This window comes from Lycium ferocissimum, chromosome 5 (genome assembly GCF_029784015.1).
Source record: "Lycium ferocissimum isolate CSIRO_LF1 chromosome 5, AGI_CSIRO_Lferr_CH_V1, whole genome shotgun sequence".
Lineage (NCBI taxonomy): Eukaryota > Viridiplantae > Streptophyta > Magnoliopsida > Solanales > Solanaceae > Lycium > Lycium ferocissimum.
Window position 1 is genome coordinate 53,759,394 of NC_081346.1, and position 14,862 is coordinate 53,774,255.

At 34.3% G+C, this 14,862-nt stretch overlaps 1 protein-coding gene across 1 annotated transcript; it reads right to left on the reverse strand.

The window, feature by feature from the left end:
- Positions 1-6,043: 6,043 nt before the first annotated feature.
- Positions 6,044-8,064, reverse strand: LOC132056900 (pentatricopeptide repeat-containing protein At2g38420, mitochondrial). Its single transcript, XM_059449301.1, has one exon. The coding sequence runs from the start codon at positions 8,003-8,005 to the stop codon at positions 6,470-6,472; it is 1,536 nt and encodes a 511-aa protein (XP_059305284.1). The 5' UTR covers positions 8,006-8,064; the 3' UTR covers positions 6,044-6,469.
- Between the last annotated feature and the right edge of the window lie 6,798 nt (positions 8,065-14,862).

Here is a 14,862-nt window from a genome sequence, read left to right on the forward strand (position 1 = left end):
CCAAAATCACGGTATAAAAAATTTCGATTTCAGTATGGTAATCGGTCTATATACCATGGCCACCCCTAGTGGGGAATATGAATAGAATCATGAATAGGTGTTTTAGTTAATACATGAAACGGTGGAATAATGAATAAGAGTATGGACAGTTCATATTCATGACTATTAGTTATAGTTTTGCTGCTTATAAGTATTAAATCAATGCTACTATTATATGAAAAACATTTTGGAGTAATAATTGGACTTTAATATATATAGTATAGACAGATTTAACAGAAGATCTTTTTTTTTTTTTTTTGCTTAAGGGTAGAAATTTCCACTCAACTTTTGATGGACTTTTCGTAATTCAACTTTTGACCCATAGAGTCTTCCCACTTTTAGTATGTTGTTATTATGATGTATTATGATGAGAAAGAAAAAAGAAAAGAAAATTGCTAACGTATTTGAGAAAAGACGATTGTCCATATCCGATGTGGGCATTATAGCATCGAGAGGTCTTTTCCCCAATATGAGAGGATCGGGAAGGATGCATCTCTGATGTACTAATATTGTGTCCACTGTAAACGTTGGGTAGTCAAGTACGAAGCAGATAGCAATTAAAAGCTCTAAGACTCTAGTTCTCTTAGCTATTGTTGTATTTTTTTGACTTGTGGAAAGGTGAAGCGTCGGCTCAATCACTGACTACTTGACAATTTTAAAGCAATTCCTGCCAAGATGACAAATGCTTCTTTGTCAATTAACTTGTTAAAGCCTTGAAACATAGCGTAATTAGTATAGATGCAACAGAGTAATATATAAATTAATGGGTTAAATTGAACCTCCACTTTCAATAATCAGCCCAGATTGCACCGGTCCTGATTAATTGCTTGAAGTGAACGGCTTTTTCCTATTAATGAGTACAGATTTACGTCCTTAGTATTGAACACAAAAGATGATTTTTGCCAGTTGCTACATAAACACATATTACATTTTGATAGTACTGTGGGAATCAAGACTCAAATTGAACATGTGGGAAGATTATAATCGAATGTTTATTTTATTTCTCCCGTGTGAAGCACTAAATTCGTTACGATACTGTTTTAGCAGGGAGGCGTCACTCTAGGCACCAGAAGTCTGGCAAAACCAGCTCGAATATCCTTCATTGAATATAATAACATAGCCTTTAGATTAGTCTTTTTAGGTATTCTCATCCTAAGAAACAAATAAAATATGATGCATATATAGTGGAAGACACCTTTCTTGTTTTCTTCCATTAAGTACACTATTGCCATATCGTCACGATGTCGCAATGTTTTAGTCATGAAATCTACTGCTTCTCTTTAGTCTCTAATTCAGACTAATTGAATCTCCAAATCTGTAATTGGGATAAACAGAATTAAATGATATCCATCATTGTAATTGTTTAATCTAAACTTTGGATTAAAGATTAATAATTGAATTTGTAAAATAGGGTCACAGGCAAATGAATTATCTTATAAATAATTAATTAACTTCTCAATAATGCAAATCAACAATAAAGAGTTTATAAACAATGAGCCAAGCAAAAGAGATAGATAATTCTTATTGGAAACTCTTGACAGAGTCGATGTACAGTATGGTCAACTGAGAGCAAATAGTTTGTATTAACTTGAGCGTATTAGCAATATGGGTCGTAGAATATTCAGATGGATACAAATAAGGGAAGTGGGGTATATCTGTAGTACAGTCCTTAGGGTAATGTTTTCCTAACATCACGCTCATTTATTGTGATCATTCACTAACATATGTGAATTTGTAACCGTTGTGAAGGACCCTAGATGTTTCGGAGTCCGTTGGCTTGGGGAGCTTATCCTATCCGGACACTAATGACTAACCAAACAATGTACTCCGGGATAGAGTTGTCTAACTCTAGTATGAAGGATTCAGGGAAAGCTTGTTGCGAACCCGTGGTAGATTTTCCAGACAATCCTTCAATCCTAAGTCGAAGTGCATTTGGCTAACCCTAGTGCTGACTAGACGGTAATTGCCACGTGTCAACTTTTGAATTGGCCACACCTCGTATCCATGTTTTACCAATACAGTAATCTTGTCTAATCAAACGAAAAGCACTTCGTAATTATCTCAATATTCAAACGATTACTGGTTTCTTTTCAATGTCTTTGGATGCTTTAAACAAATGGCCCATTATTGTAAATAGGTAAGACTTATAAACAGTGAAACAGAGTCATTTCTGATTGAAATGATATGTTCTTTATAGCTAGGACCTTAAAATTCTTCACTCCATTCTACTTCCAACTTTAACTCCACAAGAACCAAATTAGTCTTTCACACATAAGTTCATGTAACCAAGAAGATGAGTCATCCGATTACAAGATATACATATGTTCTTATTTGTCATTGATTGCGATTGACTTTGAATTTCTCAGTGTAATTCACATGTCAAATTTTGTGGGGACTAATCAGAGTAACTAGCAATTTTAGCATTCACTACTAGAAACAATTAAACAAATCTTGCTGGCAAAAGAAGAAAAAAGAGACACTTCTTGCTCTGTCCCTAAATACTTGTCACATTTCGATTTAGAAGAGTCAATTTGACTAATCTTCGAAACTAAATTAGATTAAATTGATTCAAAATTTTAAAACTTAAAAACTTAGATATTCAAAAAAACTATACAAAAAGCACTATAAGTTAGGATTTTTCTCATATCAATATGGTGGAAAAATACATCTTATAACATAGGTCAAAGTTCATATAGTTTGACTACTAAAAATCTAAACATGACAAGCATTTTGGGACGGAGGCATTAGTCAATTTTCCACGGTCAAGATTGGCAAAATTGATGGAGCCTAGCTAGTTATGACTAGAGCTTGGAATTCAAAAAAGAGCCTACCAAAATTAAAATGAGCTAGCTCAAAGAATGTCTGTTGTGCAACGTTGAAGGGTCCTAATCCTTTGAATTGTAACAACATTCAGTGTACGATTTAAAATTGATTCTTAAAAAAAACTAATTCATGCGTTCGGCATATAAGGGTCACAAACCCAATCATAGAATCTTGTTCAATAAGTGGAACACACTGATTAATGACACAAGAAAAGAAAAGAAAAAAACGCATTAGAGTTGAATCCATTTGTCCTACGATTTCAACACATAATATATGTTCGGCATATAAGGGTCACGGACCAACCATACAACCATTTTCGATAAGTGGAAAACACCAATTAACGACACATGAAAAGGAAAAAAAAAAAAAAAAAAGGGAACAAAAACTAAGTTGAATCAATTTAGTATCCTATGATTTCAACACATAATATACATTCGGCATATAAGAGAGTCACGAATCAACCATAGAACTTTGTTCGATAAGTGGAACACAGTAATTAACTACACACGAAAAAAGAAAAAAAAGAAAAAGAAGAACGGATAATCTGTCCTGTGATTTCAACACATAATAGACTTGTCCGCACAGAGGGAGAATAGGGCTGTCACAATTTAAAGAATAATTCGAAAACAATCTTACAGCTGAGCCCACTTCGAGATCCTTCTGTTCAAAAGAATTGACATTTCACCTAAACAATTTAAAAGTGATTGATTCCAATGATAATTCCAAAGTTTTTCTAGTTGTGCCACTTGCTAGAGATAGTCCATTTTGTTGAGACTTTAATCAGATGACCACCGTCGGATTCATTCTGTGGAGAAAAGGGGAAAAACAAAGGAAAAGTATTGTGGGTAAAAATTGGACATTAACGGTTGAGTCTTTTTGTTGTGATATATCTAATATATCAAGGTTCCTAGCTAGGATGATACTCTTGCCTAGTCTTAAACTCCTACTCCTAAATTCAAAACTGCCCAGGAATGCCTATTTTGAGCTTGCTCAGGCGGATGTTACCGCTTCTTGACTTCACAAATAGTTAGCTTCTGTCTTTTCATATAGAGTCCGGCACTTTTCTTGTCTATTTTGTCTTAATGTAGCCGGGCTTTCATTCCCTTTTTCTGATCGAAGAATTTTTTTTGACGCGCTATGGCTATAAAGGTTAGAACCTAGGCATTCAAGAGGAAGGTCATAACATATATACACAAATTACATGAGCGATTAGAGCGATGCCCTCTTGCTTCGGGAAGAATTGGCTTCTTCCTCTTGAGTGTAACTGTGGAAGATAGTCATTGACTTTTCCGATTGTTTAAGATATAGGGAAAGGACAACATGTTAAAGTAAAATCAGCTTCGGCAATCGATGTAACCGGTTCAAATATCAGAAGCTAGGTCATAGAAGGTAGATTAAATTCGACAATCTTAAATAGTGTAGCTAGCCCTTAGCCGAGGTACGATATTAATTATAAGCTAATCACTAACTAATGCTAGAATAATGATAAATTTAACCGAAAAAAATGTTATTGGTTATCGATATCGAATTATTGGGTTAATGGTTTTATAATTTTTTTTATTCGACTAACAGTTCGATTTTAACGGTTAAACCGATATTCCAATAAGATCATATTAATTACAAAAACTTTTTTATCCCTTATTATATAATAGTGGCTTTAAAATTTGATACAAATGCTATTTCCTGAATTCTTACTTTCGTTCCACAAGGCTATTTCACGGCTGCATGATATAGATGCATTATCAAAAATGGTTGATCCTTCCCTAAATGTTTGTTATCCAACCAAATCTTTGTCTCGGTTTCTGACATAATTTTTTTGTGCATTTAGGTTAGTCTCTTCTTTTACAGATTTCTCTTGGCTCTTTAAAGAAGTGTAAAGTTCCACTTACAGTATTGAGTTTTCGCGTGTGAGGAGCTTTTCCTGGTTATTCTTCATAAAATGAATAACAGTTTCTAATACAGTTAAAATTTAGAGGAGCATTTTCTTATCGGTTAAACCGAAAATTAAACCGTTAGGAAACCGATAACAAATATTTATTGATTTGGTTGATAACCGATAAACTGAACTAATAATATATAAAATCGGATCGAACCGACCGATAAACAATGGCGTACCAATATCATGGGCATGAATGGCGTACCAATATCTTGGATTTAATGTGATAGTGGTGATACACTCCGAATATTTTGGAAGCAACTTCTACATTTCTTTGTTCCTCACTTCGACGAATCCTCCTTTGCAGAAGATAATGCTTGAGCTAATGCTTCCCGTGATCTAATACCGGGGACGACGTTCACGGTGACCATTATGCTTAACAATTCCATCTACCATGTATAAACAATTGGGTCATATACGGAGTGTGTGGATTCATTAGGCATATCAAAAGTCTCCCAAATATAATCAAACTTCCTGAAAGTTTGTGATAAGCGTACCACGAAATCCATAGTGACTCGCGCTACCACCTCCAGCCGTGACAATCAAACTCTATGCTAAAAAACTCCGGTCTCTAATACTGGTAGTTGACTTGTTGACCGTTCAAGAACCAAGAAAACAACATCTCCCTTCCATGTTCCTCCATGAAAACAAGTCACACAAGAGCTAATACAGCTTTTTAGAACTCGAATGTACATATTGGGTATTATTTTGAACTATGAGTCTCTTTAAGGACTCATCCCCTCAAATTAGCAACGTTGGGAATACATAATAGGTGAATGATAAGTAAATAATCACAAATACTATTATAGATGAGTAATAGAGAAATGGAAATCAAGAACAAACACAGAGACACTGATTGTATTAGACAAAGACGACCACAACTGCAGTTATGCAGGTGAAAGCATAGGCTAAATTTTAAAAGCCAACATGTTGCTATAATCATTTTTCTGTTGGTGTATCACTTTTGCGGAGGGGAGCTAGCAATTGCGAAGGGATAGATTTTTCAGGGGCTTGTAATTGCGACATACCCCTGTTGCATAAAAAGGTGATTTCGAGATTCTTGATATTTTAACTCCATTTGTGGACGAGCTAAGTTGCGGGTTGAGGAGATTTTTGACTTGGATTCACATACTTCATCAAGGTAAATCATTCTATACGTTACCTAAGTGATTATACTCGATTATATGCTCAGTTTAACGTCTAAATCACGAACAGAACGACATAAGGGTTGCAAAGCACAAAAAGAAACTAGAACTGTATCATGTGGGGAAAATTCTGAAAATATATACATAGAAATATTTCAGGGGATTGAAGTTGGACAAGGTTGCTAGACCATGAGCAACTTCATCTTTTAGTACAACGTATATGTTACATAAAATTACAGTCACGGCATGCCTTCTCCTCCATCATGCATAGTTGCATACCATTTCATGGTGGGATGCAGCAATGCAAGTACAAACAATATAATGGTCTTGCAGAACTTTCAACTTTTTTTCCAAGTCAACGGCGATTCTTAAGCAACCAACCTGTGTCCAATCATTCCTACACGATCTAATCAATTCAATTAGGCAATCTATTTTCTTTATTCAAATCTTTGACAACACGAAAAAATCGTTGGTCCCTTTCGTTTCGGAAGCAACTTCTACTTCTACTTTTAGATTTCTTTGTTCCTCACTTTGAGGAATCCTCTTTTGCAGAATTAGATAATGCTTGAACTAATGCTTCCCATGATCCAATTCCAGGTACAACGTTCTTGGCGACCATTATGCTTAGCAATTCCATAACCTCAGATAACAAACCCCTTTCGCACAAACAATAAATTAATCCATCAAATGTAACTGACTGAGGAACAAACCCCATGCCAACCATCTCCTGTAGCATATTATACGCTTCGTCAACTTCACCATTTCTAATCATGCAGTTAATCATAATCCCATACATAGGTGCATTGAGTTGCAAACCCTTTAATTTTATTTGCCCGAAAAATTCTTTAGCAGACGATAACATCTCATTACTCCTACACAGAGCCTCGAGTATTGTGTAATAAGTGTTCGTTTCAGGTTTACAACCCAAATCCTCCATACAACCAATCATTCTTAATGCCTCATCAACTTTATTCTGCTTACACAAACCATTAATATACACATTATAAGTAACAATATCAGGTACCAAACCTGACACAAGCAATTCATCAAACACTTCATCTGCATAATTCCACTCCCCTTCAAGAATCAGTCCATTCAAAACCAAATTATAACATACAATATCAGGCACCATTATTCCACTCATTTTCATCTTATTTAACACCAATAAACCATCAACCCCTTTTCCATTTTTCACATAGAATCTAATCACATTACATAAATCAACCCTTTTTGGAATATACCCTAACTTCCTCATTTCTTCCAAAACACCCCAAATATCAATCCCATCACACACTTTTAGTCCACTCATTGTGCATAAAATCAAAGAACAAATACTTTCATCAAGATTTAACCCACTATCCACCATTAAATTCAATAAATCAACACAATTTTTCACCTTTCCAATCCTACAAAGTTCCTTAATCAAAATCTTGAATGTTGATTCTTCAACCCAAACGTTCATTAACTGACACTTAACCAAAACTAACAGCACAAATCTCAAATCATAATTGTTTTTAAAAATAACCCAAACCAAAACATTTAAAGATTTCACACTTGGGTTACATCTAAAACATGGCATAGTAAAAAACAACTCAAATGCCAAATTGGTCTTGTTAGAAACCCCATAAAACTTAATTAAATAAGTGAATATATATTCAGGTGCGTTAAAGTTTTCAACTTTATGAATATGATCAAGAATATGAGGGATTTGATCCCATGTGGTGGGGTTCTTGGTAAGTGTTTTGAGGATAAAAAAGTATGCATTCGGAGTTGGGTTGCATTTATATGAAGAAAAAGAGTCAATAAGAATTGCTAAAAGATTAGTCTTAGGGGATATGTTTTTTGTTGATTGTATTAATTTTTGCATGGCTAATTGATGAGTGAAGGTTTCTCGATCTTGATATTTGGTTTTGTAAGGTGAATGTGGCCATTTTCTTTTTTGACGAAGATAATAATTGTTCACATTTGATGAATGTGAAGAAAAGTGTTGGATAAATGTTATGCCTCGTATGGATTGTCTAAACAGTGACATTTTTTTCTTCAACAGACTGAATGTTGACATCAAGTTTAGAAGTAATGGAGGAGTACTATGTTATTGTAGAGAGAAAATGATAAAAATGGTCACTTGTGTTTTAGGGTATGTTCAAGATAGTCACTTAAGTATGTAATGAACAGTTTTTGGTCTTAAGTTTGTCAAAAGTTATTCCTTCCGTTTCAATTTGGTTGTCTTGTTTTGATTTGGCACAAAGTTTAAGAAAGTAAAAAAGACCTTTGAATTTTGTGATCTTATATTAAAAATATGTGGAATGTACTAAAATGTTCTTTAATCTTTTGGCCTTAAATATGTCATGTGAAAAATCAAGATTAAGGAGTTGTCAAAAAAGAAAAGAAGTATTCTTTTTTAAACGAACTAAATTGAAACTGAGTGAGTAACATTTTTAGTCTATGTCAAATGTTTATCGAACAATATGTGTGATTTGACGGAAACCTAAGTCACGTTTGGAGTTTGTAGCTTTTGTAAATTTTGATTTATTAAAGAGTTGGTGCAGCTTTTTGAAGTGTAATTTCTGCTATTTTTAATATCTTAGGATTTGATGGGACTTTCTGGGTATTTACGGTTAAATCCTTTTTTCATTGTTTCCGTCAACTCAAAGAATATAAATTGTTAAATATTGGACCAAGACTAAAAGTGTTACCTTTTGCTAAACTTAAAGGATCAAAACTGTTTAGTGCAAACTTAAAGGACTATTTTAAACCTATCCTCAAAATTTAGAGACAGTTTTTGTCATATTCTCAAATAGGGATCAAAATTGTTCTGGACTTTCATGGGAGCTGGGGCAGTAACGGAGGCCCATATCCTAGGCCCAATTAGAAGAATAGAGTTGGGCTCTTTACATAGTTGGCCGTTTGGTCCAAAAGTTTAAGGGTCATTTGCACGATTAGCCTTCAAAGTTCAAAGGCACTGGTCTTTAATTTTTTGTTCTTCGCCTAATATCATGAGATTTGTGGTTTGAATTCTGGTTCAGTAAAAAAAAATTGTAAGGCAGAGTTTCGTAGCAAAGTTAGACTTATTCGGGCCAGAGTTAGGTCTCAGATAGTGTTTTGAATGCAAAACTCCACCTCAAGCAGAGTTTCAAACTCTACCTTAAGGCTGCCTGAAGGAGAGTTTTGCATTCAAAACTCTGCGTTTTGCACAATTCCTTCATTTTTTTTTTTTTTTACCTGAGCTGGATTCGAATCTAGAACCTCGGGTATTAGGCGAAGGACAAAATTAAAGACCGTCAAATTGAGGGCCAAAAATTAAAGACCAGTGCCATTGAAGGGAAATCCGTGCAAAAAAATGAAAGTTTAACCGGCGCTAGCCCAAAGATCCATTCTACAATTTTGTAGCAAAAAAGACATATTGTATTACAATAGCTAGCTGGTGAAATAAAAAAGGGAAAGTTACATGATATAACAAATTAAACCCATGTAGCTGGTGACATTTTTTTCTTCAACAGAGTGAAGGTTGAGATCAAGTTTCAAAAGAAGTGTACTATGTGCTTGCAGAGAGAATGAAATGGTCACGTATGTTTGAGGGTATGTTCAAGATAGTTCCTTAAGTATGTTCTAAACAGTTTTGGTCCTTTCAGTTCGTTCAAAGTTACTCCCTCTGTCTCAATTTATGTGATACAGTTCGAATTTCGAGAGTCAAACTTTTTATTTTTTAAGACATACAATCCTTAATTTTTTTGAAATATAATTTACATATTTAAAAATTACATAAAAAGTACTATAAGTTACAATAATTAACAATTTAAAATATTTAAAGGGCATACGAATAAATCGCGGTCAAAGATTTTCTTGTTTGACTGTCGAAATTCAAACTGTTTGGGACAGAGGGAGTAACATTTTATCTTTGTCAAATATTTGTGGAACACTATGTGTTAGATTTGGCCTGAACTATGAAAAAATAAAATTGGTGGTAAGTCACATTTGGAGGTACAATTTGTAGTTTTTATTTTTTTATTTTTAGAGTCTGATACAGCTTTTTGAGGTGTAATTTATGTTATTTTTAATACTACATTTTTTTGTGTTGCATATTTTAGGATTTGATGAGACTTTCTTGATGTTTACAGTAAAATTTTATTTTTCTCATCATTTCCGTCAATCTAAGGAATATAAATTGTTAAATATTTGACCAAGACTAAAAGTGTAAACTTTTAGTTAACTTAAAGGACCAAAACTGTTTCGTGCAAATTTGAAAGGCTATTTTAAACCTACCCTCAAACATTAGGGACCATTTTTGTTATTTTCTCTAATTGCAGAGATCAAAATTGTTCTGGACTTTAATGGGAGTTGGGATCTTTACATAGTCGGCCGTTCGGTCAAAAAGTTTCACAGTCGCTAGCCCAAAGATCCATTCTACAATTTTGTAGCAAAAAACTGATTACAATAGCTAGCTGGTGAAACAAAAAAAAAGGAAAAGGTACATCATATAACATATTAAACCCATTTATTACTCGTTTTGGTAATACTTTTAAATTATTATAAAAAAATAGCTAGATTTCCATTTTATAATAGTTTTTTTTTTTTTTTTTTTGCGCGTGTGTGTGTATATATGAAACTCAATAATATCACCATAATTTATTATCATATAAAAATGTTATTTATGAAAATTACCCAATAAAAAATCCCAGCAGCGCATCCCAAAACCACGCTAATATTCCAAGTAATTTTTCGTCCTAAAAATCTCACTTTCAGCAATGAAAAACTTTCTTCAATACCCAAAATAATGTGAACCTGTATCCACCCTTAAAGTGAGAGCTCAAGGCGATGGGAAATAAGAATTAACTAGGTAGGATGCTCAGTCCCAACTAACAAGAATATGAAAATTCTAGCTTTGAATTTTGCGCTTGATGGTAAATAATTTTTTCACGTCATACAATTTTTATTGCCGTAATTAGTGCTTTCATTTTCAATGGTTTGAAACCCTTCTTACTTTCATTGTTATTTTTAACGTTTCAACCCAAACCAAAGAAGTTCTCAAATATAAAAACAAAGCAATTTCCAACAAAACCCAGAAATCTTCTGAATCGAACAAGTCAAATATTTTCAAAAGAAGAAACCATACTTAAAAATTTCATCTCTGAAATAGAAAAAGAAAAGAAAGGGATAATGAGATCGGAAAAGGGCCAAACATACCCCTCGTTATACTTTCGGTCCAATTATACTCTTACCGTTATACTTTGGGTCCAAATATACCCCTCCCATTATACTTGGGCACAAATATACCCCTCATTTTAACGGACGGACACATGTCATCATTTTATTACCTATTTTAATTATCTCCTAATTAATTAAAATCTAAAACCCCTAAGCAAGCTTCAAAAAGCTTTTTCATCAATGTCTCCGTTATGATTAGAAATAATAAACAAACTGTATACCAACAATAATTCCAATTCCAATTCCGTTTGGCTCAAGAATTTCAATCATTTGCCCCTTCTTCTTCTTCCTATTGAAAAAATTCCTCACACACGTTCAAAATTTATGACCTTCTGATTCCCCCATTACTATCCTTCTCAGAGCTATGGCTCGAAAATTTCGTAGCAATTTCCTTTTCATTGTGACTCAATTTTTTCTTCTTCCCTATTGACGTGGAAGCCTTTATCACTTTACCTTCGTGATTCCATCTCCGCTGTCGACGACGATAATCTACCGCCCTTCTTCCCCTCTCCTCTCCGTCGCCACTGAACCCCCACCACCCCCTTGAAAATCACCGTTGCAATCTCGAATTTTGAAGCCATTGACGAGATGTGTTTTCTTTGATTATAATGTTATCAGCTTTTGACGAGATATTTCTAATCGTAGCAGCCATTGATGAAGAAGTCTTTTGAGCTTGCTTTCTGTGGTATAAGTATGGGTTAGGGGTTTTAGATTTTAATTAATTAGGAGATAATTAAAATAGGTAATAAAATGATGACATGTGTCCATCCGTTAAAATGAGGGGTGTATTTGTGCCCAAGTATAATGGGAGGGGTATATTTGGACCCAAAGTATAACGGTAGGGGTATAATTTGACCGAAAGTATAACGAGGGGTATATTTGGCCCTTTTCCGATAGTACAGAGGTATATTTGGCCCTTTTCCGTAATGAGATTATGTGTGTGAGAGAGAGATGTCCGAATTCGGTGTTTATAAAAGATAGATTGAGTAAAAAAAGGTTAAACATCGAGTATACACTATAGATACACTGTAACACTCAAGATACACAAAAACACTCAAGATACACTCAATTTACACTCTGGATGTAAAACACATACTTGAATTTATTCTAACGCTAACCTATGGTAGAGCTTATTACTTTGTCTTGAGTACTTCTCCGAACATGTTAGTTGGCTTTTTCCTAACATAAAGCCTCTCAAAAGGCCGTAATATATGGAGGAATAGCAAGCATGCGACGTCCATCTCTACCTAATGATATAGAAAGGGGAGACCACTGTTGGGATTTAAAGTAATCAAGTAGTGAGCTTTAAAGAGAAGTGTGAATTGAGAAACGGAGGGAAACAAAATTGGAGGGAAGTGAAATTTTGGAAAAATAACTTTTCAAGTGAGCATTCTCCCACATTGGTGGTGGAAAGTGATATGTGTGTGCTTATATTTAGAAGCACATCTTCTAACTCATAAAGAGTTAAGAAGAGGACATCTCCTCGCGCCGTCGTCGTCGCTCGGCTTCGGGTTGATAATCTTTTTGGACTAAATTTATTTTTCATTTTCATTATTTAAATTTCCTTTTCATAATATTAATTCGCGCATTATTTAATTATTTAATTAATTCGCAATAAATTAATATTATGTTCCCAATGGTCTTAACTGATGACCAAACAGTCACCTTCTTCCCAAACAAGTACATTTGTACCGTTTCAATGGCTATAAATTTTCAGAGGCTTCGCCTCATTTTGATACATTGAATACTGGAAAAAAAAAAATCGAACTTAATATCCCCTCTTCACTCTTGCGTTCTGCATTTCTTTCGAAAGCAAATTGTAAGTGTCCAGTGTGATTTGCTGCCGCCTGTTGACACCCAATTTTGTCCCGTCCTCCCGAAAATATCTATTTGAGCTTCTAATATTTGGGCATTTTAAAAATAAAAAATAAAAATAAAAAAAATATAATTATTTGTATTTTACTATAATTATTGGCTTTTACTAATACTGGTATTTTATTATCCTGTTGTAATCACTACTGTTATTATCTTCTATTTTATTACCGTTACTACTACCACTATTATTATTATTATTATTATTATTATTATTATTATTATTATTATTATTATTATTATTATTATTATTATTATTATTATTACTATTATTTTGTTATTATTATTACAACCAGTATTATTATTATTCGCATTTTATCATTTCAGCATTTTTTTATATCTTATGCACACGCATCGCAATTATCTTCGCATAATTAAATAATAGTGTTTATTCTTTTGACTTTAAAAATATTATTACACGGCTATTACGAGGTTTTATAATTTTATTTTTTATCTGAGCACTAATAAATACATACTTTTGTATTTTGGCACAAGGAGGTCATTTATGCAAATTTAGAAGCCCAAAATAGCACAAGAAGAAAATATATTTTAGCCCATCCACCCCAATCAACTTATAATTATTTTCGGACCGAAGCCAATGCCCGGCCCATGTTTTTAATTCATTAACCCATTTTAAATCGACCAGCCCAGCCCACTACCCCTCAGCTGACCCGGCCCGCTAAAGCCTTAAATCCCAAACTCTGTTTTTCCTGTTCATTCTTCAAAGAACGACAGCAGCCAAACGAACCCTAACGCCACACACACCCACCCGCTCCTCTCTCCTCTTCCTTCGTCTCTCTCTCTCTCCTCGGCCAAAAATGGCGACTCCACAGACCCCTTTCACTCCCACAGACCGTGTATGGTCGATTTAGGGGAAAAGAATTTAATGCTCGACCGTGGTCAACGTTGAAGAGTTTGTCTCCTTTTTCCCTCTCGTTCTTTCGATCGAAACGTTTTAATGGACTTCGTCCATTTGTGAATTCAAATCACATTCTTCATCAGCCTTTTCCATTTTTTCAAGTACCGATTTTAATTGTTTTGTCCTTTTATCTGGGTATTCTGACCAAGATAGTGAAAGGCTACAAAATCCGAACGTTGAATCGAAAAAGCCGGGCCCAATTTTTGTTTCAAACCCTAGCAAACCCTAATCTGTTCCTATAAATAATCATCTCTGGGCTCGTTTTGAGGAGAGTTGGACAGATCGGAAAATCCCCTAAAAATTCTAAGAGCTTTTTTTTTAGCCGTGGAAATTCCCCTAAAAATTTTCGAAGTTCTTTTGGTCGTTTAAAATTCCCCGAGAAATTGCTAAGTCTTCATCAGTTTTAATATTGCATTGATATTCATTTGAAATAGAAAATTATTCTGTTTCTCTTTGGTTCCTGCAACTGTTTCGGGTCCGAATAAATCAGAGATCGGAGTTTTGTAGTGTTCGAGTGGACGTCGAAACCCCGCACCCACTTCGCTGCACCCGAAGCAGGTGATCCTCCTTCCCATTCCGTGTTTTTTTTTTCCGTTTTAAGCTTGTTTGTTCTGGTGTTTGTTGATGGTAACGAGCGATCGTACTAGTGTCGACTCAGTTCTATCTTGTCTAGGTGCATATATGTTTAATGTATAAATTTAGTTAGTTAGCTTAGCCTCAATGTGTGTTGCTATATGATTATCAGATTTAAAGTGATGATTCGTTGGTATGAACACGACCATGTTTGAGCATCGCCTAGCCGATATTTGAATCGTTGTTTAGCTGTCTACCCCTTTAGTACAATGATATTCGATTGTAAAAACTTCGCCATAATAGCTTGAATATTCTCGAATGAGGTTACTTAGTTTGTTTAAACAATAGTG